At 34.7% G+C, this 22,091-nt stretch overlaps 2 protein-coding genes across 4 annotated transcripts; both read left to right on the top strand.

Moving 5' to 3' along the window:
• Nucleotides 1-2,511: 2,511 nt before the first annotated feature.
• LOC105135060 (ARM repeat superfamily protein) lies at nt 2,512-13,627 on the top strand. 2 transcript variants are annotated; one of them, XR_844114.1, is made up of 28 exons: nt 2,512-2,809; nt 2,898-2,984; nt 3,063-3,220; nt 3,296-3,569; nt 3,643-3,710; nt 3,837-3,906; nt 4,017-4,382; nt 4,731-4,810; nt 4,914-4,965; nt 5,571-5,724; nt 5,859-5,946; nt 6,299-6,401; nt 6,547-6,637; nt 6,951-7,048; nt 8,057-8,239; nt 8,562-8,813; nt 9,477-9,572; nt 9,680-9,771; nt 9,862-9,925; nt 10,014-10,101; nt 10,200-10,273; nt 10,971-11,219; nt 11,347-11,420; nt 11,808-11,914; nt 12,175-12,293; nt 12,529-12,606; nt 12,955-13,280; nt 13,328-13,605. XR_844114.1 is itself a non-coding variant. In XM_011039745.1 (27 exons), the coding sequence occupies exons 1-27, from the start codon at nt 2,606-2,608 to the stop codon at nt 13,162-13,164; spliced, it is 3,579 nt and encodes a 1,192-aa protein (XP_011038047.1). In that variant the 5' UTR covers nt 2,512-2,605; the 3' UTR covers nt 13,165-13,627. The 2 variants fall into 2 exon arrangements, 1 of the variants encoding a protein (XP_011038047.1); XM_011039745.1 differs by having other exon boundaries at nt 12,955-13,627.
• Nucleotides 13,628-17,773: 4,146 nt separating this feature from the next.
• On the top strand, nt 17,774-21,835 carry LOC105135066 (probable methyltransferase PMT17). 2 transcript variants are annotated; one of them, XM_011039750.1, is made up of 6 exons: nt 17,774-18,354; nt 19,243-19,947; nt 20,097-20,307; nt 20,483-20,780; nt 20,873-21,340; nt 21,438-21,835. In XM_011039750.1, the coding sequence occupies exons 2-6, from the start codon at nt 19,267-19,269 to the stop codon at nt 21,664-21,666; spliced, it is 1,887 nt and encodes a 628-aa protein (XP_011038052.1). In that variant the 5' UTR covers nt 17,774-18,354; nt 19,243-19,266; the 3' UTR covers nt 21,667-21,835. The 2 variants fall into 2 exon arrangements, with proteins under 2 accessions (XP_011038052.1, XP_011038053.1); XM_011039751.1 differs by lacking the exon at nt 17,774-18,354 and adding an exon at nt 18,385-18,601.
• Nucleotides 21,836-22,091: the final 256 nt, after the last annotated feature.

Raw genomic sequence — 22,091 nt, forward strand, 5'->3', positions numbered from 1 at the left:
AGCCCACATTTTCTGCTATTAAAAAAAGAAATATATAGTTTAATTGATTTAGTCATGTACTTTATGTTTTCTTTTTAGAATATTAACACATCGAGTTTTTTTTTTATCATATGATATTAAAGCAAGTGAATCTAAAAAAGATAGGTGAATCAAATCTTATAGGACAGTCATTTTATCATTGATTTTGATCTTATATAATCTACCATTATAGATTAAAACATGTTAATTTCATCAAATTTGTTTTCTTTTTTGAGAGAAAAACAATTTTTATATCGCTGTATTTTCAACACATTGTTGAATTCTAGTTTATCAATTTAATTCTAGTTTACCAATTCTAGAAAAACAGATTTGTTTCTCTAATTAATAATGTAATTTTTTTTATATTGTTGAATTCTAGTTTATCAATTTTGATGTTGAAATTTAAGATTAGTTTTGACACGTTTGAATTTAAAACGTTCTCTTATTTTTTTTATTCATTAACTTTCAGTCCAAGGAAACCTCGATCTAGCCCTAACATATTAGCTCACTGTCAAATCATAGTTTATCAATTCTGCATCAATTGTAATCAACCTTAGATTATATTCCCTAACATGATACTGAAGAACAATGTTAACGCATAAATTTACATGTGAAGTGGAGGATAATTAACTAAGATTTGACACTAAAATTATCTTCTTGGAAAATTAGGGCTGTTCTTGGCTCCTCGTTGAAAATACTAAACGAGCACATACAAATCGGACATGTGACATTATTTTAATTATGTTTTACATGTACTATAGAATAGATTGGTTATGTTTGTTAAAAAAATAACATAAATCATTTTATGAGATTTCATGTAATAGCTTAAATTATTAGATCAAAATAATTTTTTAATATAGTATCAAAGCGCTACTAATTAAATGATCACGGGTTCGAATCTTACCATTTTTATTTATTTGATAAAAGTTAAATATAAGATAAAATAGATATATGCAAGTTTCAAGTCTGTTAAATATAAAATAAAATAGATATATGCAAGTTTCAAGTCTAAAAAAATTTCGTTTGGGAGGGTGTGCTGGAAAATAATATAAATCATATATTGAACCTCATCTAAAAACTTAAATTATTGAGCTGACATGGTTCTTAATAGTATTCTTGGTGCACTATTATGAAGTGATTCTCATAACCTATTTTTATTTAATTATATAATTATCAAAACAAATATTTTCAACAATTAAAGTGACCTGAGTCATAAATAAAATATATTTCTTGGTTTAAATCTTATTTTATTATGAAATTATTTATTTTCTTGTTTTGATAAAAAAAAATGTATTTTTTTTATAAATAACATGTTTTTTAAGTAAAATCTAACACAATTAAAATAGACTTTGCTAGAATTCAAATGATTTAAATAAAAAAATAGCCGAAAAATATAAATCCTTGATGGAGTATTTTTTTTCCAATTCAAAACATGTTCTGTTTGGTAAAATAATAATTTATCATATAAAAACTTATCATCATACAAGGTACATCACAAAAAATAAAATATAAAATAAAATAATATAATTATTCTTAATGAAAAAAATCACGCGTTTTAGATCCATATAGTTTTGTTATAAGTTAATCAATAGTATTACCACAAAAATATCAAATCTTGTTTGAAAAGCAAAGAATATTTTGTCGCTTTATAAAATTTATTGTAACAATCCCAATTAAAAAATATTTCATTAAAAAATAAAATTATAAAATAAAAACAACAAGCCAAGCCTATATCCAAGGTTTGACCTTTAAAAACAAAAACACACATGTATGCGGTGACAGATTAGGCCTAAATACTTACCTATATATAAAAAAAATATTTTTTAAAAATTATCGTGCACAGAAATCCAGCCATTCAAAAACTCTCTCTTCTCAGTACTTCCAGTGATTTTCTCTCGTTTCTAAACTTTTAGAAACTGAAATGAGACATGGATAAGGTATGAAAATTAAAAAAAAAAAGAAACTCTAGAGATTAAATGGAGTTTTGCATGTCAATTACGGAAAGATTTTTTTTTCTATCCTTAATCCCTCAATTTAATTTTCCCGAGAAAATTCATTTGCATTTGAGTTCTCGTGAATTTATAGTTTTTTTTTAAATAAATATATTTTATTATTTTAGCAAAATTACTAAATCACTGGTTTTGATATTTAATTGATAATTGAATAATAGATTGGAGGCTAAGTCTCTCGGAGCACTGTTTAACAAAGATATGTTATAATTATTATTTTTATATATTTTTAATTAATTTTGATGTATTGATATTAAAAATATTTTAAAAAAATAAAAAATATTATTTTAATATATTCATAAATAACAAATATTTTTTACAAATCATTATTTAATTCCCAAACACTACTAAATTAAAGTTATCTTTGAATATTAAAATCAATATTTCTTTTTATATTTTACTTTTCAATTGTAAATAAGATTTCTAATTAATTTTCAAATTCTTAATCATATTTGCAGTAACGGAGTGCCACCTCAATTCACAAGTTCTAAACCACTAGCACTCATTTAAATTATCACAGGAAATGATATAAACACTCCCACCTCCACTTCCCCGCCCACTAAATCATTTCTGCTTTTATGGCGACGCCATCGTCGTCGGCTCCGCCGCCGCAACCGCCGATAATCCGAACCTGGAGAACAGCATTTCTCAGTCTAAGAGACGAAACCCTAACAACTCGAAGTCCAAAATCAGAATCAAAATCACTTCCACAACTCCTTCACGATTTACTCTTCTCCTCTCCCACTCTTCTCTCCGCCGCCTGCGATCTCCCTTCTCACGAAGTAACTTATCAATCTCAATCCTCACTAATCAACTGATTTACTCCTTAATTACTCGCGCATTAACTTACTAATCATTTTGTTTTATCAGATTACCTCTGATTTGATATTTTTACTGGAATTGGTGGCAAATTCATCACAAGATTTCACTTCAGTGTACCCTCACATTTCACATTTGGTAAAAATAATTTTAATTTGTAATTTTTGTTAATGTTAGTGAGTTTGTTTTTTGCTGAATTTGAATCTTGTAAATTAGGTTTATGATGTATGCCAAAGGCAACGCGTTTCGCTGCAATTAAATTCTAATTCATGGAGTGTTGCACTTGATTCGTATGCGAAAATGCTGCAGTTGTTTTTCGGAAAAGCTGGTACTGTTAATGTCAGTCTTGCTGTCGAATGTATAGAGACTGTAAGGTTAGTTTTTCATTTGGAGATTGCTAAATTTTTACATGTTTTTCATTTTTTTCATTTTTTTTTATTAATTTGTAGGTATTTTGTGAGTGAATATCAGCAAAAATGTTTGCTATTGGATAATGTTCAGTTAGTGAAATTCCTTCTCCGAATCGTTGACTGCTCTCATGCACAGTTAGTTAGCTCGTCGTATAGTAGTGGGAACCAAAGGTCTGCTGGGGCTACTGGAAAGGGAGTGTCTAAGTATTGTAGTTTATGGGAGGTTTATACTGCTGTGTTTACTATGCTTGGTGAAGTATTTGAAAAAGTTGGGTCTTCTTTTTCTGCTGATGTTTGGCAATCTACTATTGAGGTAGGTGTGTTCCTATGCCTTGTTGATTGATTGTGTACAAATGAGTGTCTTAAGTTTTGTGGTTGTTGATTAGGTGCTTAGGAAAGTGATGGATGCCTTAGCAATCAACAACTCGCCTTCTGAAGATATTGTTATGTCCAGGTGCCATGATCATCACCCTTTAACCCCAAACAATGTATCTATACAATCAACAGAAGAGCTTGTTTTTGTGCCTTTATGTGAATTTTTAATGTTTGACCTTAGCATAGTAAAAACTCTTCTCTGCAGGTTTTATTCTTCTCTTCTTAATTGTCTACATCTGGTTCTTGTGGATCCTAAAGGTTCTCTTCATGATCATGTAAGTTAATCCATATACTCTTAGGGTGTAAAGATCCACTTGTTCGTCTTTCTATGCTTCAGTTGTTTTTATATGTTACAAATTGGTTTTTGTTTTCTTTTTTTTAACAGGTTTCTGGTTTTGTCGCAACATTACGATTGTTCTTTATTTACGGCATTAACAGTAGACAACAGTTTGCAGCCTCACCGACTGTTAACAAGGAGAAGGAACTTAGTTTAGCGAGTCTTAAGTTGAATTCTAAAGAACCTGTACGAAAAGACAATACTCCATATAGGCCTCCACACTTGCGCAAAAAAGATAGCGTATATATGAAACAGCCCAAAGTTCAGGATTCTTTGTGTTTATCTGATCATGAATCTTGTGCAACCGATTTCATGTCATCAGATTCAGATTGCAGTGATAGTGATGTATCAGGGAAAGATACTGATGGTATTCAAAGCTCAAAGGTTCGAGTTGCTGCCATTGTATGCATACAGGTAAACATTATAAAGTTATTCTTTTTAGCATTGAAAGTTTTCACAGCCATATGTTTATCAATCTTCGTGTCAACGTTACTGTAATATAGTCTTGTGAGCTCAGTGATGCTCTTTTTTCTCATAGAAAGACAGTTGAAATTTACTTAATGATTTACCTAGCTGTATTTGATGTGATCTTTTTGTTGGGGTGCCCATGTTTATTAGTCTCATTTCATTTCAGTTGCTGTAGATCGCTTCCAATATGTTAATGAAATTGTTGTAGCTGTTTACAACTATCATCGCTGAACAATTATTTGCAATTCCAGTCATAACATTGATAAAATTTGACCTTTTCATTTTGTGGACAAGGATCTTTGTCAAGCTGATCCCAAGTCATTTACTGCCCAATGGACAATGCTTTTGCCTACCAATGATGTACTGCAACAGAGGTCAAGCTTTTTCCTCTAGTTTTCACAACAAATTTGTCTTGTTGCTTATTGTTTATCCTTTGTTTCTTTTTTGAAGTACCTCATGTGACTTCTTTATTTGCAGGAAATCTGAAGCAACTCTAATGACGTGTTTGCTATTTGACCCTTATTTAAAGGTGCTGTTTAATGTCAATTTCTGTTGGTCATACACGTGTTTTTCTTTTCTTTTGTTGTTTTCTGGTGGGGGGGTGAGGATAAAAATGAGAGATGGTGATGGAAAGAGTATGCAAGTAAGGTCATTTATTCTGTTTGCTTTGAACAAAATGGGGTGGGAAGAGGGAAAAAAAAGTGCTCCCATGCCCTCAAGATTCCAGCAAGATGGAGAATAGTGTTTCTTACTATCGTTATTGATGTCCTGGAGACCCACATTGTTATATCACAAGGTTAGAGTAATCTACTTAGCATGCTATTTCTTTCCTCTCCACCCATTAACAAAAAGAAGAGGAAAATTGGATTCTCTTCCTTTCCTCTCTTTGCTGACCAGGCATGCAGGAGGAAAATAAGTTTCCTTCATTCCCCAAATCCTTTCTTCCCTTCCCTTTTCCTTCCATTTTCCCCAACTTGAAGAGCGTTAATGTCTGTTCATTTTTTTTTTCCAGGCACTTTATCTGTGATGTTTGAAATTATCTGCAGAGCAATTTTCAGATTTTTGACTACATTGTTTTACATTGTGTACCTCCTTGACACTCCTCACTCATTTCTTTTGTTTTGTGGTCACTAGGTTCGGATTGCATCTGCGTCGACCGTGGTAGTTATGCTGGATGGACCTTCATCTGTTTTTCTGCAGGTGGCAGAGTACAAAGAATCTACTAAATGGGGATCTTTTATGGCCCTATCAAGTTCCCTTGGACGGATACTGATGCAACTTCACACTGGTAGTAGAGAGGCAGTGTTCCATGCAGTTTAGTAATTTTGGTGTAAATGTGCTTTGCTGTTGTTATTTCCTGATGTTTCTGGTTTACTGCTCGCATGGCCTATTATTAAGCATTCTCCTTTGTGTCTGGTGTAGGTATTCTGCACTTAATCCAGCGTGAAACTCATAGTCGACTACTAGCATCCGTGTTCAAGATTCTAATGCTTCTTATATCATCTACACCGTACGAATCTTCCTTCTAAAAACTATCTCGCAGTCATTACAGTTTTGAGTTTTCCTATCTGATACATTATCAGTGTTTCTTGTAATCTTCATGCCCACTTAATAGGTTATTCAAGTCTGATAACCGTTTTGTCAGTTCACTGTACCCAAAAGTGAATCTGTTTGTTGTTAAAATTGTAATTTACTCTATTCTTACACATGGAGTGAAGAATTATGGATTGTTCAGTTCTAATGTAGGATATTTTTCTGCATATTTGCATTTTGCTTGCTTTTTTCCCAGAAAAGCAGCGGTATCCTTACTTTACTTATCCCCCCCCCTCCCCCCCCTTTTTTCCTGGGTGATCATCCTACAGATATTCTAGAATGCCCAAAGAGTTGTTACCTAGAGCAATTGCTTCTCTCTTGGAAAAGGCTGAGAATGGGTTCCCTTTCAAAAGCAATCAAACTGGCCTGCTGGTGAGTTCTACTTGTGCAGTATAAGTGGAAATAATTGTGTTGTCCTTTACGTTTTGGTCCTTTTGTCCTTTCTGGGGTCTGGGGTAGGGTGCTTCAAATGACATTTGAAATTAACTTCTGTATCATACTTTAAAATCTTTGCTAGGCTAGCACTATTAGCTGCTTGACTGCAGCTTTCTCAACCTCACCATCATCACCACAGGTCAAACAAATGCTTTTAGAAGAAATTTCCACAGGTTAGGTTTTTTTTATGCTATGCTATTTAGAGGATTGTCTCAGCATATGATCCTGCTATCACGTTTGTTTATAAAAATTGAGTTTTTTCCATTCACAACCTGCTTGATACGTGTCAGGCATCCCTATCTTCTTAATTGTTAGTGTTACTGGTGATAGACCAGTTGATATCTCTGTTATTGGGTTGATGCTTTCTGTATTGTGCATATAACTGTCCTGTTTGGTTGGAATACTTCCATTTATATTTTGTCATTGTTTTCATTTTCGCACTTTAGTCTAATATGACCTCGTAATCTATTTGAAGCCTTCTTCCAGGTGCAGTTGAGGCTGAGAAGAGGTCTGGTGTTATTTTCACTATATTTAGGCTTTCTGAGCAATTAACCAATCCAACAATATGCTTTGAGACCCTCCAGGTAATATGATTGATGTAGACAACAAAGAAAGCAAAACTTACGTCTTTTTACAGACAGGGGTATTTTCCTGTTCTACATAGACTTGGTTTTCTTATTTAGGAATCTAAGTTCTTGTTGGATTCAGGCTACTCAAACTCTATAATAAGTATGTAGTCTTTCAATATTATGAATAACAATTTATGAATAAATTCCTGCAATTTGCAATTGATTTTGTGACTCAATCTCCCTTAGGTGCCACTCCTAAGAACTCTAGATGTGAATCTTAGGTTTTTCTATCCTCTATATGTGACCCTAGAAATTATATTAGTGTGACTTAATAGTTTCTACAATTTCCTACAGAAAACCACTTCAATATAACTCTAAACAGCCTCCAAAGTCAGATCCAGGACAGCCCCCAAAGCTGTCCTGCACCAATTATTTAAACTTGTTCAATGCCTTTTAGTATATTTATATGAAACAAAGGTTTTAAACTTAGATCTATGCCAGCCTCAGATGTAATTAGTCAAAGGAAAGCACATATTCACAAGATGAGCGAGTATTTGCTACTAAACTTGCTAAAATCCTTTAGTCCAAACTCTATAATCTGGTCCTATGGAGAAAGTGAAAAAAACTAAAACACTGTTCCCATTTCTAGTTGCCATAAACGAATGCAAGAACCATTGCCTGTATTATAATCAACTAATGGAGAAAAATATCGAAAACTTTGAAATAAGTTTCATGAACTTGCACGAGGAAATTGGCTTCAATCAAAGGTAATGCTAACTCCAACCCTAGCATCCCTTCCCTTCACCTTATGCCAGAGTGACTGGGAATTAAAGTGAAAGGGGCATAGACAAGTATCATTCAGTAAGACTTTGGTAAACTTGCATGCAATCTCTAGGTGGTGAGTTTTGCGTACAGCTTTGCTAGAAAGGTCAAAGCTTAGAAGATTGTCTTTAATTTTTTCTGCTCTTATTTTAATGTTGTGTTGTTACATAAAAAGAACCACTTGTGCTCCTTTTGTTCCAGACTCTTAGAGCTGTGATACACAGTTACCCTAACATAGCATCTGCTTGCTGGGAACGTGTTTCCATCATAGTCTCCAAAATTTTGAGGGCAGCTTCTCTAGAAGCTCCTATGAGGACATGGAAGGGACATGCAGGAGATACTGTTGGCTTTATTGGAGAAAAGATTGTAACAGCTGCTATTAAGGTAAGATGTTCTTGCTTGTTTTTAACCCGAACAATTTCTTGTACTTGGGTCTGACAGTTTTGATTTAGATTTAGGTGAGATTTGTAGTCAGTGGTTTGGATTGTCCTGTATAATCCAACAGTAAATCAGTAAGACTAGTTATGCTTGCAGTTACTGGCTTGAAATTATATAAATGAAAATTTCTGATGGAATAACTGCTTGTATTTTTTCAAAAACCTTTTTCACATTTCTTCATGAATTGCTATTCTATTCTAGTATCTGGTTCTAATGTGGTAATTCCTCCATCTTTACTACCTTTATTCTCTTCATTCTCCCATTATAGGTTTTGGATGAATGTCTTCGTGCAATATCTGGATTTAAAGGAACTGAAGATATTTTAGATGATAAGTTACTGGATACTCCATTTACATCTGATTTTGTGAGGACGAAGAAAGTATCATCAGCACCATCATATGAACCTGAGAGTGCAGAAGATACCAAAGATGAACAAAAAACATATCATTCAGGAAGCGAACATTGGTCTGAGGCAATAGAGAAGCATATACCCATGACATTACGGCATACTTCTCCCATGGTTTGTTGAACATTTTACCTTTCTGGAACAATTTACTTTCATGATATGTGTGATCTTTAGGAGATATTAGATTTTTCCCTCTATATGGTTGAAGTTTTTGTCTCTAGATCTAATACTTGTGCTGCAATTGCTCGTGTTTTTTGGCATGTGAAGTCAGCATATGTTTGCTCATGCAAAAGGTTGGGTATGGGACACTCCTCCTGTAATTGTTGTTAATGTTAGAAAGTGAAGCTTGAAATGCCTAAATCATGCTCATCCAGGCTGTTCAGAATCTAGAGTCTCGATTTTTATTTTTTTTTATTTAAAAAAAAACCAGCACTGATTATTCTAAAAAAATCATGGCCAATGACTAGTTAATTTAATTAGGAACATTCATACAAACAGCAAAAATTTGAGTGAGATTTGAACACTCCAATAGTATTGGTAGCCATGTGAGTTGTGATGTCCTATGCTTTTCTAAGCAACTCAACAAACATCATTAATTCATTTCTTCAGCAACCTACCTGCCGGATCTTGCTGTTCTCATTTGTAATTCAGAGGTTCTGGAAAACATAGTTCTTCTATTGCATTTATAACAAAACTATACAGCTGCTGAAAATTTGATTTCTTCTCATGCCTGCATATCGCTGATTTTTTTTGGGAATATTTTCTTACCTCTGTCAGGTAAGAACTGCAGCAATAACTTGTTTCGCGGGTATTACCTCTTCTGTATTCTTCTCCCTTGCAAAGGAGAAACAGGAGTTCATTGTTTCTTCTTTGGTAAGTTCATGTGCAACTTGAAACCATTTTGCTTTCTGCACTGAACAATTATTTATTATTTATTTTTCTTTTCAAGTTCATATAATGCATCTTCAAAACTTTTGCAGATCAATGCTGTTTATGATGGGGTTCCCTCAGTTAGGTCAGCTGCTTGTCGAGGCATTGGTGTAATCTCTTGTTTTCTGCAAGTTCCACTGAGGTGATTATGGAATATTTCTGTATGATCTGAGTAACTCGTTGTTCATATGCAAGATTGTGCATACAAAATTTATGAACTTGAATCATTTAGTGCAGAGATCCTTGACAAGTTTATCCATGCTGTTGAGATCAACACTCGGGATCCCTTGGTCTCGGTATCTTATCATGCCTTTTCCAATTTTATTTTTGAAATTTGTCTTAAGTATGTAACCTTGATAATTGTGCATTACTAATTTCTTTCAGGTGAGAATAACTGCCTCATGGGCTATGGCAAACATATGTGATTCGCTGCGTCACTGTATTGATGAATTTCCCTTGAAAAAGTACACAGGTGCACTTGCAGGATATCAAAGTGGTATTTTAAATTTACTATGTTGTAGAATTCATATTGGTATTGATTTTAATTAAATCTTCTTTCTCCTGTTACAGGCTCAAACACAAACCCTCAATTAGTGGCATTTTTAACTGAGTGTGCTTTGCGGCTAACAGAAGATGGAGACAAGGTAAATGAATTGATTGCCAGAGTCATTTTCAGTTTTTATAATCATTTTTCCATTCATCCACAATGGGTGTTGACATTTGTTTTTTCTGATGATATCTAAGATGTCTCACTTTACGGTCTCTCACAAATTGCTTGTTAACATGCGAGATTTTGTTCAATATGGTCTCTTACAAATTGCTTGTTAAAATGGGAGATTTTGTTCAATATGTTTATTGATGGTAAATACATTTATGCGGAAGGGGGAGCAAGCACAGTTCATCATTTGCTCCAAACATCAAGGAATGGAGTAACCAACAAAGTATAACTAATTTGTCTTCATTTTTCACTTGCACCTTCAGTGCCAGCTAGGGGTTTCCATAGACTTTTGCACATGAACATATATGTGATGAATTAAACTTTCCGGAAATAACCACCTTCATTTGACTAATGTATGCCTGTTTCAATAGCTTAGGGCTGGTAATTTTTCTCTAGAACATGATAACACAGGCATGTTTGTGCTCTTTGATTTTATTTAACAGCAATTCCTTGCTCCTTGAGCTCTTCTATTGCATCTTAAATTTTTGGAGCTTCCCCTGGTGCTTAGTTTGTATATTTTAACTGGGTTGGTGTTAAGGTTAAGTTCTTCTCATAGCTTTCAGTAGACGGGTTTATTCATACTTTCAGATATTTGTTGAGACATCTCTTTTACTCACCATCAGATCAAATCAAATGCTGTAAGAGCTCTTGGAAATCTTTCTAGATTTGTCAAGTATACAAATTCTTCTGGTGTGCATGATAAGCCTGTGGGTTATCTGGACTCATCAAGCAACAAGATTGAGATGTTATCAGAAAGCAGTAGTCTTCAACACGCATCAAATTATCGCTATCCAACTTCATTGGGAGACTCACATTTGCTGGAGAAAATGGTTCAAGCATTCCTTTCTTGTGTTACAACTGGGAATGTTAAGGTATCATTCCCCATTGCTCTGATTTTAGGATAAAACTGTCGCTGGCCTTGTGTTGTGCTTGCATTTAAATTGAGTCTCAGTTCCACCATGTTCTCTGCCTAACCTTTGAATAATATACCTTTAACAGGTCCAGTGGAATGTTTGTCATGCGTTGAGTAACCTCTTTTTAAATGAGACACTAAGACTGCAAGATATGGATTGGTAAGTGATACTAAAACTGTGCTGTCTTTCACAATTTACCTGTAGTCACTAGATCGACATTACCCAGGAGGGACCTTTTACATGCTATATTTATCATTTTCCCCTGCTCATCTGTTTGCATGCTATTACCTGGACTGTCTTCCATAAAAGTGCCTCATATTTTATGTTTTTACTCGTTTGCATGCCTTGGATTGGTGTTGCAAATTATTTGACATGTTGATGTGCCATGGAAAACTGTAAACTTCATAGTGATAAATGAGTCAAATATGTATAACTATCTTCAACCTGCTTGGCAGGAAGGTGCTCTATTTAAATTACATACCTTTTTCAAATTTATGCTCGCAACCCAAATTTTTAATAAAATTATGCTTGTGTACATTTTGGCAGGGCTCCATCTGTTTTTAGTGTTCTCCTGCTACTACTACGGGATTCTTCTAACTTTAAAATCAGGATACAAGCTGCTGCTGCTCTGGCTGTCCCAGCCTCAGCATTTGGTTAGTAGGAGGGCTGAGCCTACTTTCATCTGTCATGGTTAAGATTATGTTGTTTGCCTTACAGAACGTTGAATTATTATGAAATATCATGCACAGTCTTGAGCTATCAGCCTACAGCAAGCTTGCACCCAAATTTAATTATGATCTGTAGTCCAGTTGTTGAATCTCTCTCCAGTGCATTCATTCAGAAAATGTAGCTAGCTATAATCCAAAGTTGAACTGTAAATTTCCCTTATCCCCTGATTGTTTATTTCATGCAGATTATGGGAACTCGTTTTCGGATGTTGTGCAAGGACTGGAGCATATTCTTGAGAATCTAGGTTCAGACCAGATTTCAGCTCCATCAAATTTTAAATATAGGGTTGCCCTTGAGAAGCAGGTCAACCCCCCTTCTCATTTATTTTCATTTGAAAACATTTTGAATTATAGGGGGACTGATTTCCATCAGAACTTTCTTTGCCATGTTATGCGTTTCATGCTGATGACAGCCTCTCAAGCAATCCTTCTGTAATAGAGTATTTCATTTTGCATCAGAGCTAGTGGTTGATATGCTTGGCTTAACCTAGTATTTTTCTTTCCAAATTTGTTTCACGTGATCTTTTTCTTGGCCACAGGTAACAGCAACCATGTTGCATGTCCTTGGTCTCGCTTCAAGCACTGATCACCAACCTCTGAAAGATTTCCTTGTGAAAGTAAGCATCTCTCATTGCTCGTACAATGTTGTGAAAGTAGGACTTTAATATTCACAAACACTGTGGGAAAACATCATGTAAACCTCTCTTGCCAAGAAAGTATGTTTCTGTAAATCAGTATCAGAACTAGTCCTTGTAGGAAAGGAAACTGAAAAGTGGGAGCTCCCTTGCATATACGAGTGCATCTGTGTTGTTTCCCTTGCCTTTCCATATTTTCTTCCCAAGTTATCGCTTATGCATCTGATGAACAAATGTGAGGACCTTTCATGTATCATATTCATGGCATTTTTTCATTTTATTTGTGGAACTCTTCAGAGATTGACATTCATCCTCATTTGTTTCACACAGAAAGCCCCATTTTTGGAGGACTGGTTTAAGGGTCTATGCTCCTCATTAGGGGAGACAAGCTTACAGTCTGAGGCTGGAAGCTCCATTGGGGACCAAAAGAAACATATGATATCCAAGGCAATACAATCCCTAATCGAAGTGTACAAGAGCAGGAATCACCAATCGGTTGCGCAGAAATTCGAGAAGTTGAGCAACAGCATACAGTTGTAACACATCGTTTACTTGTTCTTGGCTGGTTATATTTCAGGCTGTCGGATAAAACAATTTTGCAGTGGATTCCAGCTCCGTGACTGTTAATGCTGTTTGTATGCGTTATAAAGAAGCTAGTGCTTGGAATACTATCGTGACTATCGAGGAGATCGTGATTGTGAAGCAAGTAAGGTGGAGGATGCCTGTACGATGAGATTGCCTGGTTATTGATAGTGAAATGCATAAATGGTCCAGCTATTTCTGGTCCCTACATGGAGTTTCCTTGTACTCTATGCAATGCAGCGTGTGATGGGTTGTAAATTAGAAATGCTTTTGTCAGGTTACAATGTCTCTCTCTTTATTTTTATTATTTTTTTTGACAGTTTTGCAATATACTTGATGCGAGCAATTCTTAATGGGTATGCTGAGGGGGGATGCCTAAGCAACCATAGTTATAAAACCCGCACTGTAAACGGGCAACCTAGTGACCTGACCTCTTGACTCATGATTTCGGCAGAGTATTATGTTAAATCAGGTTGGAAATTAATTCGGGTTGATCTGTCTATGCTTTAAATAAAACCTAGTTTGACTTTATATTCTTTTAAAATAAAGTTGTTTTAACCTTTTTTCCCCTTAAAAAAATAATCTTGAAACAACATTGGGTTTGGATCAATCTACCAATGAACAGGTTTTGAGTCAGGCGGGTCTTATAAATATGCAAGCACCAGTAACTCACTTCAAAGTGGGGTCGTCGGGGCTGGACCATGGCGAGTAGCGTTCTGCTGCTTCTAGGAATGCTAAAAGGCAAAAGCGACAGGTACCTTCACACGAGCTCTGTCTATGGTTGTTTTTGAGTAGCGTTCTGCTGCTTCTAGGAAGGCTAAAAGGCAAAAGCGACAGGTTCACACGAGCTCTGTCTATGGTTGTTTTTGCATCTTGGCTTCGATTAGGTCCCAGCATAGAAAAGCCAAGGACAATTTCACTGAATGCTGCGCCAGAGGCAATCAGTACCCGGTAATAATTCATCGATGTTGGAAAGAGCATTGAAAAACTTGGCTCTCTAGTTTTTGAATTTGGGTTGCTCGTGGGCCCATCATTAACTTCGGTTAGAATTTCCCTCTGGTGGATTCGGTAAGAAATGGCCATCTTCGGGCACTGTGTGGAAGAGATAGATGGGAAGAATGGATGGTAGAGAATCCATGTCGTTTTGCTTGATCGAGTACATTTTTATCCAAGAAGGATGGAAAATCTCCATGATCCATCCCTTTCCTTTTCCAATTCACACTCTGTTTTCTTCCTTATCAGATAGATTGGGCACTGAAAGCTTGCGCTCATAGAGCTTCCTCTTGTTTCATCCCTCTACTTCCCTCATCTCCTTACAAATCAAAACAATTATAGAAAGCCATGGCTATGTATTCTTTTCCTCTCCCTCTTCCCTGCATATTTCCCTTATCGTAATTATTAAACCTGGCTTAACCCACCTCGAGTTTCAAGTTGAATCGAATTTTTTTTTATTAATTTAATAAAATTTGATTGATTTACGAACTAAATTTATAAAGTTAAAAAAGAAGAATGAAAGAGGTGATCTTATCAAGTACTTATCTTTTGGGATTTTTAACAATGCTATCTTTCTTACAGTCTTGTCAAAGAAATTGCTTGCCGTGAAGGGTCGCTATTGTTCCTCTTCGAAGAAAAAAATCCAACGACCTTTTCCTCTTAACAACATGCAAGCTGTAGTATTCACAACACAGTCATCGACTATCAAGCCAAAAAAAACGTATATCCCGGCAAGATAAATGCTGCTATCATCTACAGGTGATCACCAAATGGATATATAAATATAATGTGTTCATGACCTAGCACAAGTATTACGCATGCCTCTGGCCCCCATTAACGATTGAAGATGAAGAAACCTCAATTTCATCCTTGTCTTGTATCACCTCATTATCCATAAAATTAACATCATGTGGTGGTCGTATCGAGAAATACAAGGCTCGATTAGTTGCTAAAAAACACACTCAACGGGAAGGAATCGATTACGAGGAGACATTTTAGCTGATAAGAAAACCCAATCGTCTGATGCTAATTGAATCTTGAGTAAAACTGGTAAAATCCAAGAGCTTGGGACTCGATAAAAGGAGGAGTAACATGTTGTGTACTAAATTGACGTTGTCTTATGAAATCCGAGCACCTGTAGCGAAGAAGATGACAAAGGCGAGTCATAGGATACCTAGTTCACTAGTTGGGCTCTCCCTTGCTCTAAAACAGAGAGAATAAAAAGGGTGTATCTGTGTCTGAGCGACCACTACTTTACGGTCAATTATTGAGGGCTTAAAAGGACAGAAAAATGTCCACAAAGCCAACAGCTTCAATCACTTGTTCTAAATCTATGTTCCTCCTTTACTTTTTTATCTCCACTTGCCAATGTTTTTTTTTAAATAAAAAATGTTTTTTTAGTGTATTTATTTTTTTATAATTGTAAATAAATTTTTTTTAGTGTATTTATTTTTTTATAATTATGATGCAGTAAAAATAAAAAAATATTTTTATATATTTTTAAATAAAAAACATTTAAAAAAACTTCTTATATCAAAAGTATCAACCACAAACTCTCTTTCTTCTTTATTTTGTTTGGCATCCTTAATCTCTCTTATTTTACTTTTATTCTTTTATGCTATCTTATCCCTTTAATTATTAGATTTAGATGTCCTATCCGACCTCATTAGTAACTAATCCGAAAAAATGTCTAAATCACTTGGTCATTGAATTAACTTGTCGACCATTGAGTCAATTCAAATCAATTATTTTTATTAAAATAATATTATTTTATTTAATAAAAAAATTAATATAAACATAACCGAGTTTAGCCAGATCAAATAATTAGTAAAAAAATTGAAAAATCAACTAGATTTTATAATGCCAATTTTTTCTATTCAACTTGAAATCTAGCCAATGTTTCTGACTTGATTTTATTTGACTTAACCTATAGGTTTAATAGCTATATGATATATGATATGAAGTACCATTTTTTGTGCTTTTCTTTTTTAACAATCAAGAATATGCTCTCCTCATAAAATAGAAGGAAAAGAAGGAATATAAAATTAAGAATATACTTAACAAAAAAAGAAGGAACACTTAAGAATATGCTTCCAAATTTGATATACAAGACACCAAACCTTAAGAGTAGATCATAAATTAAGTTAAGCTCCTTCAAGTTCTCCAAGAACAAATCGACTAATTTTTAAAACTAATTAATTAATTTCTTTACGTAATATTATTTTATCTTAAAATAAAGGGAATTTTTTAGGAGCTGGGAACGCAGTTTAATAATTTTTTTTATTTTTTATTTTTATTAAAATTTAATATAATTTGTGTATTTTGGATTGTTTTGATGTATTAATATTCAAAATAATTTTTAAAAAATAAAAAAAATTATTAATATATATTTCCGCCATAAAATGCAATCACGAAATCATTTTGCATGGATAACAACTGCACTCACTGTTGTGGCTTTAACCTGGACAAGCACTTCTGAAATTGATTGTTCTTTACAGGCAACACCTCCCCTTGCTGCTCTGGAGGCCATCCATGTACAGTTCTTGACTAGTCTGGACTCCTTGCTGCTTAAACATTCCTGGCCAAGATCTGATGTTTTTTTTTTTTGAAAAAAAATAGCAGAACAGTGTATTCATGAAATGCAAAGAGATACCAACCGTATAATTAAATCTCGTATGGTTCGAGATCATGTGAAATATATTTAGCAAGTTCAAAATTTAGTGATGATAAATGATAATTTAAATTATTTTTGATATGATAGTAGAGATATAATAATTAAATAATTATAAATTTAAATCTTATCGTTTTCAAGATAGCTTTTTAATAAATATTATATATATAAATTAAATGGAACATAACCTAACTTGTTATAATTTATATATATTTTTTAATTATTTTTTAAAATTACAATGATAAAAATTATTATAATATCAAATCCAGTTAGAAAACCAAATTTATTAGCGTTAATAAAATAAGATGTTGTGAAAATATATGAAAATATTATATTTACAATCATAAGGATATAATTTCGGTGAAAATTTAACAACAAAATCATTGTAACGTGATGTATTTTCTCTAAATGTAGATTTTATGTTTAGCATAGACGTTCAATTTGAGTTTATTGCTCTAAATTCATGGCTACTCTTCTGCTAATCTTTGTATAAAAGAGAAAAGGGACTCAATTCTAGATTTATCTAGACAAAAAATGACATGACCTTTTTGACCATAAGCTATGCTTTGAAAATTTAAACAAAAGGAAAGAATATGGGGAAAGAGAAAGCAGGAGGGAAAGAATCAATTCAACACATAGGCCAACTTGGCTTTCGGACATATGTAGTTTCATGGTTTGTCTTTACAGCGTTAAAATGCTTTGAAAAAAATATTTTTTTATTTTTTAAATCATTTAGATATATTGATATATTGATAAAATTTTTGACTTTTTTTTAATATATTTATAAATAAAAAATACTTTAAAGTTTACCACAATGTTAAACTAATAGGAGGTTTGAGTTGGTAAGCCCGGGCGGGCGGGGCCTGGTTTAATAAAAGTGGATTGGATGGGGAACCTAAAAAGAAGGGAAAAAAGTTAAAGAATTTATTAAAAAAAAATGAAAGTAGAAGAGCAAAAATAGAACAAGAGTGAGTGAAAGAGAAGAACTAGACGGAGGAGAGTGAAAAGAGGCTGGTCAGTCTCCTGTGAATGCTCAGAACCTGCCACCACCTTGTCTCTTCTTCTTAACTAAATCTTAAACTCTCTAGACTCACCAGTCACCACCTTCCTCCATTTTTGGATTAATTAACAAAGACAAAATCCAAGTGAACCACACACTCTCTGTCATGAGTCCTCCATCCCACCTTCTTGTTCCTGTAATGGTGGAGACTTTCTGTGTTTCCTTTACATGGTACCCATTTTTATAACCTCAACTACTCCCTTTCTTTGTCCCTTTGTCTCCATGTTCCTTTCTTGACCTTTTTTAGCTAGTTAGCTAGCTAGTTTCTTTAGTTTTCTTTCTTGCTATTACTAGCAACTTCATTGCAGAGATAGCAACACAAAAAATAAAGAGTACCAATGTTGAGTTCTTAGCTTCTTGTTGATTCTTGTTTTACTTTTAGAGGGAAGGGTGTGTTCAGCTGAGAGAGAATCACCTTCTTAAGGTACTGTACTTTCTTCTCCTTGTCAGTTCTTTTTTTTTAAGGAAATAACAAACCTTTTGTATTAACAGTTAAGAAAAACGTATAAGCATGTTTCTTGAAGGCTTCTTGTGGATCTGTTGAAGATTTCTTTGGGGGTTTGTGCTTTGTTGGTTAAATAAACAAAGAGCAAAGAAGAAAGGCTGTAAAAATCTGGTTTCTTGTTGGAAAATATTGATTCTTGCATTCTAATTTATGTTGTTTGAAAGAGGTAAGCTTTGCTTATCTAACCACCAGACGAAAAATAGTGCACACAAGTAAGCTTTGTATTTGTGACTTTCTTTCACCATCATCTTGGAAGAAATCTTGTTATATGTTGGTGTTTGATTTTGGGATTTTAATGATTTTTCTGTGTCTTTTTCACGTGGGATTTTTGAAATTTTTTTTGCCTTTTCAAACGTGTTTATTGTTTAATTTTTGTTTTTACACTTAATTTTCCCTCTGCAAGCTAATTCTTTAAAATGGAATTTATAGTCGTTACCCCATGCTCTGTCTCTGCCCTGTTTCCTCTAATTTGTGAATCAGGAAAATTGCCCATAATTTTTTTATCATGTCTTGAAGAATTTTCCAAGTTCGTCAGTGGTTCTGCAGATTACGATAAGTTCATGAAAAGGTTGCTACCTGGTTCCATTATGGACACCATTTTCTGTCAGATTGGTAGCCTGTCTTTTACTTTTCACAAAATAAATATTGAAATGATGAGTCCATGTGTGGAAGTAGAGCTTTTCGGGGTCTAATGTTGATATTGTGATGAGGCTGACAGCTTTATGAAATGATGTTTATGCCTTTTCAACAATCCCATCACTCTAAATCTATTTCTGCCCATTTCTTTTGTGTCTGAGATATTTGCAGGTTGTTTGTTGATTATAGATAAAAATGGCTAATGGATCACCAAAGCACCACCATCAGCTAGAAGCGAAGAGAAGGCGCCTAACTTGGATTGTTGGGGTCAGTGGCCTTTGCGTTTTGTTTTATGTTTTGGGAGCTTGGCAGCATTCCGCCCCACTCACAAATCTGACTCAGTCCATCACTAAAGCAGACTGTGATGTTTCAAATCGTGCTGCGGTTAGTTCTAATCCATCAACATCTTCATCATCAGTTGCCTTGGATTTTGATAGCCATCATCGGAGTCAGATTAACAATACTACTTCAGTTAATGAGTTTCCACCATGCGCCATGTCCTTTAGTGAGTACACTCCTTGCCAGGATACTCAAAGGGGAAGGAAATTTGATAGGAACATGTTGAAATATAGAGAGAGGCATTGCCCAACAAAGGATGAATTACTTCTTTGCTTGATACCTGCTCCGCCTAAATACAAGACCCCTTTTAAATGGCCTCAAAGCCGCGATTATGCCTGGTATGATAATATTCCCCACAAAGAACTTAGTATCGAAAAGGCTGTGCAGAATTGGATTCAAGTTGAGGGTGACCGATTTAGATTCCCCGGTGGAGGCACCATGTTCCCCCGTGGAGCTGATGCTTATATTGATGACATTAGTGAGCTCATTCCTCTTACTGATGGAAGCATCAGAACTGCAATTGACACAGGCTGCGGTGTAAGTTAATTGCCAAAATATCTAGTTTTCTATTCAACTTCTGTTTTCAAATCCTATCCAAATATCTTAAGGTACATTTGTTATATGAGAATTAGCAGCATTCTAGGTCTTAATGTGTATTGTTCTTGTCCTTTTTTGTGGATGCTAAGGTTGCGAGCTGGGGTGCATACCTGTTGAAGAGGGACATTATATCAATGTCTTTTGCACCAAGGGATACACATGAAGCACAGGTCTGGTTTGCATTGGAGAGGGGAGTTCCTGGTATGATTGGTATCATGGCTTCACAAAGGCTTCCTTACCCAGCAAGGGCTTTTGACATGGCTCATTGTTCCCGTTGCTTGATACCGTGGCATAAATATGGTATGCCCTTGATTTTACCTTGCAGTTGTGCTGAATAACACGTAAAGCATGGATTTCTGCCCCCCAAGATAGTATGATAAAAATGGAGCTCAATCATGACCACAATTTTCATTTATCAATGTGGTTCAACCAAACTTCTATTGATCCAATTGTGTTGTATTCTTTCATTTCACAGATGGTATGTATCTAATTGAAGTGGATAGAGTTTTAAGGCCTGGTGGCTACTGGATTCTATCTGGTCCTCCTATTCGCTGGAAGAAACACTGGAGAGGTTGGGAAAGAACCCAAGAAGACTTGAAGCAAGAGCAGGATGCTATTGAGGATGTAGCCAAGCGCCTGTGCTGGAAGAAAGTGGTTGAAAAGGATGATCTTTCAATCTGGCAAAAGCCCCTGAACCACATTGATTGTATTGCAAGCAGGAAGACCTATAAAACACCACATATATGCAAATCAGACAATCCAGATGCTGGCTGGTATTCTTTAAATATATACATCTTAATTCATAGTATTCTGTATATTAATTTGCTATGCTAACACCTTTGATTTGACTCCTCTACCAAAAAAGGTACAAAGAAATGGAAGTTTGCATAACTCCATTACCAGAAGTAAGCAGCTCGGATGAAGTAGCTGGTGGTGCTGTTGAGAAATGGCCAGCACGTGCATTCTCAATCCCTCCAAGAATTCGCAGTGGTTCAATACCAGGAATCACTGCTGAGAAATTCAAGGAGGACAATAATCTGTGGAAGGATAGAGTGACAAAATATAAGCATATCATTAGTCCTCTCACCAAAGGCAGATACAGGAACATAATGGACATGAATGCACAGCTTGGAGGATTTGCTGCAGCCTTGGCAAAATATCCAGTGTGGGTTATGAATGTGGTTCCTGCCAATTCAAATCCAGACACACTTGGTGTGATCTATGAACGGGGTTTCATTGGAACATATCAAGATTGGTGTGAGGCATTCTCAACATATCCAAGAACATATGATCTCATCCATGCTGGTGGGGTGTTCAGTATATATCAGGACAGGTAACACTTCGAATTCTGAAAAAAGCTATTTTTGATGCCATGATCTTGTAAGTCACAATCTCATGATTGAATATGTCTTCATTTTTTCGTATTCAAGGTGTGATATAACCCACATTCTGCTGGAGATGGATAGAATTCTGAGGCCAGAAGGGACAGTGATATTCAGGGATACAGTAGAGGTTCTTGTGAGGATTCAGACTATAACAAATGGCATGAGGTGGAAGAGCCAAATTATGGACCATGAAAGTGGACCTTTTAATCCAGAGAAAATTCTTGTTGCTGTCAAAACTTACTGGACTGGTGAAAAGAAGCAAAAACAAGAGTAGCCGTAGTAGTGTAATTTCTTACTCTTCCAGAAATCCCGTTTCATTTCCTTTCTATCTTGTCCTTTCTTTTTTGGTAGCCATCATGTTCAATCAGATTATTTGTCAAGGATATATATCCTGGTGGATGAGAAAACGGACAGGCTTTTCCTCCATGTTAACGAAGATAAATCCTCTTTAATCACCGAACTAAATTAACCATACGAGGTTTTATTGATTTTGTATTTATCACGTATAAATTAGCATAGTTATAAGAGTGGTATAATATAATCAGTCAACTTAATAATTAACTCGGACGTGATTCATGGAAGTGATATATGAGATTGAGGAGGTACCTCAAAGCTAGTAGCGAGTAAAGGTGATTATTTTTTCTTTATTTTAATTTTTATTAAAAAATTAAATTAAAATTAATAAAAATTGAAACCAAA

This window comes from Populus euphratica, unplaced genomic scaffold (assembly GCF_000495115.2).
Source record: "Populus euphratica unplaced genomic scaffold, PopEup_1.0 scaffold172.1, whole genome shotgun sequence".
NCBI lineage: Eukaryota > Viridiplantae > Streptophyta > Magnoliopsida > Malpighiales > Salicaceae > Populus > Populus euphratica.

Bases quoted from the DNA above. Each gene is read 5' to 3' on its own strand.
- LOC105135060 (XM_011039745.1), top strand. From the start codon at position 2,606: ATGGCGACGCCATCGTCGTCGGCTCCGCCGCCGCAACCGCCGATAATC. The intron at 4,811-4,913 runs GTCAAGCTTTTT...CTTTATTTGCAG, and splicing joins AATGATGTACTGCAACAGAG to GAAATCTGAAGCAACTCTAA. The intron at 9,772-9,861 runs GTGATTATGGAA...TGAATCATTTAG, and splicing joins TTTCTGCAAGTTCCACTGAG to TGCAGAGATCCTTGACAAGT.
- LOC105135066 (XM_011039750.1), top strand. From the start codon at position 19,267: ATGGCTAATGGATCACCAAAGCACCACCATCAGCTAGAAGCGAAGAGA. The intron at 20,781-20,872 runs GTATTCTTTAAA...CTACCAAAAAAG, and splicing joins GACAATCCAGATGCTGGCTG to GTACAAAGAAATGGAAGTTT. The intron at 21,341-21,437 runs GTAACACTTCGA...TTCGTATTCAAG, and splicing joins TTCAGTATATATCAGGACAG to GTGTGATATAACCCACATTC.